The 1,161-nt window shown below is 49.4% G+C and overlaps 1 protein-coding gene across 1 annotated transcript in view; it reads left to right on the top strand.

The window, feature by feature from the left end:
* The first annotated feature begins 123 nt into the window (after nt 1-123).
* Nucleotides 124-1,161, top strand: part of Rinl (Ras and Rab interactor like) — a 7,030-nt gene continuing 5,992 nt past the window's right edge. Inside the window, exons 1-2 of the mRNA XM_005371263.2 lie at nt 124-264; nt 368-527. Coding sequence (XP_005371320.1) covers nt 209-264; nt 368-527 — 216 coding nt within the window. The 5' untranslated portion in view covers nt 124-208. The remainder of the gene's footprint in view (nt 265-367; nt 528-1,161) is intronic.

Below are 1,161 nucleotides of genomic sequence, written 5' to 3'. Positions count from 1 at the left end.
AAAAAAAAGAAAAACAAAACAACAAACAAGCAGGAAAAGAATGTCTCTTGGCATAGTTGGGGACATTGGAGGTCCATTTTGATCAGGCCAGATATCTGAGGCAGATATAATAAAATTAAAATATTGCCCTTGCTCTAGCTGGAGCAGCCTTGAGTCTTGTCTTCCTCCATGCCAGAGGCCAGAGCATGGCTCCCTGGTGCCTGGCAGCATGAGGATTGCTCAGCCAGAAGACATGGTGTCTGCAACCCCTACTGAGGGCCACAGGTGAGGTTACCCCCACTCCCAGCTCTATCCCTGCCTCTTGGACCCCACACCAATGGCCAGCTTCTACTATGACCCTTGACCTCCTGGAACATGTACATCCCAGGCTGGCTTGGCCACAAACAGATGGACCTGGCAAGAGCCCACTAGGGGTCCTCAGTACCCCAGAGCCACTTCTTCGACTGCAGAGGACACAGAGGGTGTGGCAGGTCCCAGAGTTGGATGCTCAGCATGCCAAGGCTTTTCTGGAGCTGTGGCCACTGGGGGTGAGTACTCACTGCTGGGGATCACTTCTGACCCTACCTGTGTAAACTTGCATCAGGTGGGTGACCCAAAACTTAGGAATTTGTTTTGGGCAAAGGTTTATGTAGCCCAGGCTGTTCCCCAACTCACTATACAGCACTAGGCGACCTTGAATTTCTGATCCTCTTCACTTCCTATCCCGAGTACTAAGATAATGTGCGTGCGTGTGTGTGTGTGTGTGTGTGTGTGTGTGTGTGTGTGTGTGTGCTCGCGTGCGCGCGTGCATGTGTGTGACCACACCCAGCATATGAAGTGCTGGGGATTTGCCCCAACATTTCGTGCATTCAAGGCAGACACTCTACCAACTGATTTTAATCTCCTGTCTTGTTCTATAATCTTAAAAAAAAAAAAAATCACCTGGGAGTTCTAGAGTAGCCAAGCCAGCGCTGAGACTTCTCTGTCACTAAGTAACCAGATTATCCTTGAACCCACCACCCCCTGCCTCCAAGCTCAGATGTCAATCATTATTTCTCATAGCTCAGCGTGCTGACGCCTTAAACAAGACATTTCATAGGGTGTGCGTGGTCGTACATGCCTGTCATCTTATCAGTAAGAAGTCTGTTGCAAGAGGATCAGGAGTTCAAAGCCAGTTTTTTT

The sequence above is a fragment of the Microtus ochrogaster genome, unplaced genomic scaffold, assembly GCF_000317375.1.
Source record: "Microtus ochrogaster isolate Prairie Vole_2 unplaced genomic scaffold, MicOch1.0 UNK103, whole genome shotgun sequence".
In the NCBI taxonomy this organism is placed as follows: domain Eukaryota; kingdom Metazoa; phylum Chordata; class Mammalia; order Rodentia; family Cricetidae; genus Microtus; species Microtus ochrogaster.
This window is presented reverse-complemented; position numbering and strand designations above follow the sequence as displayed.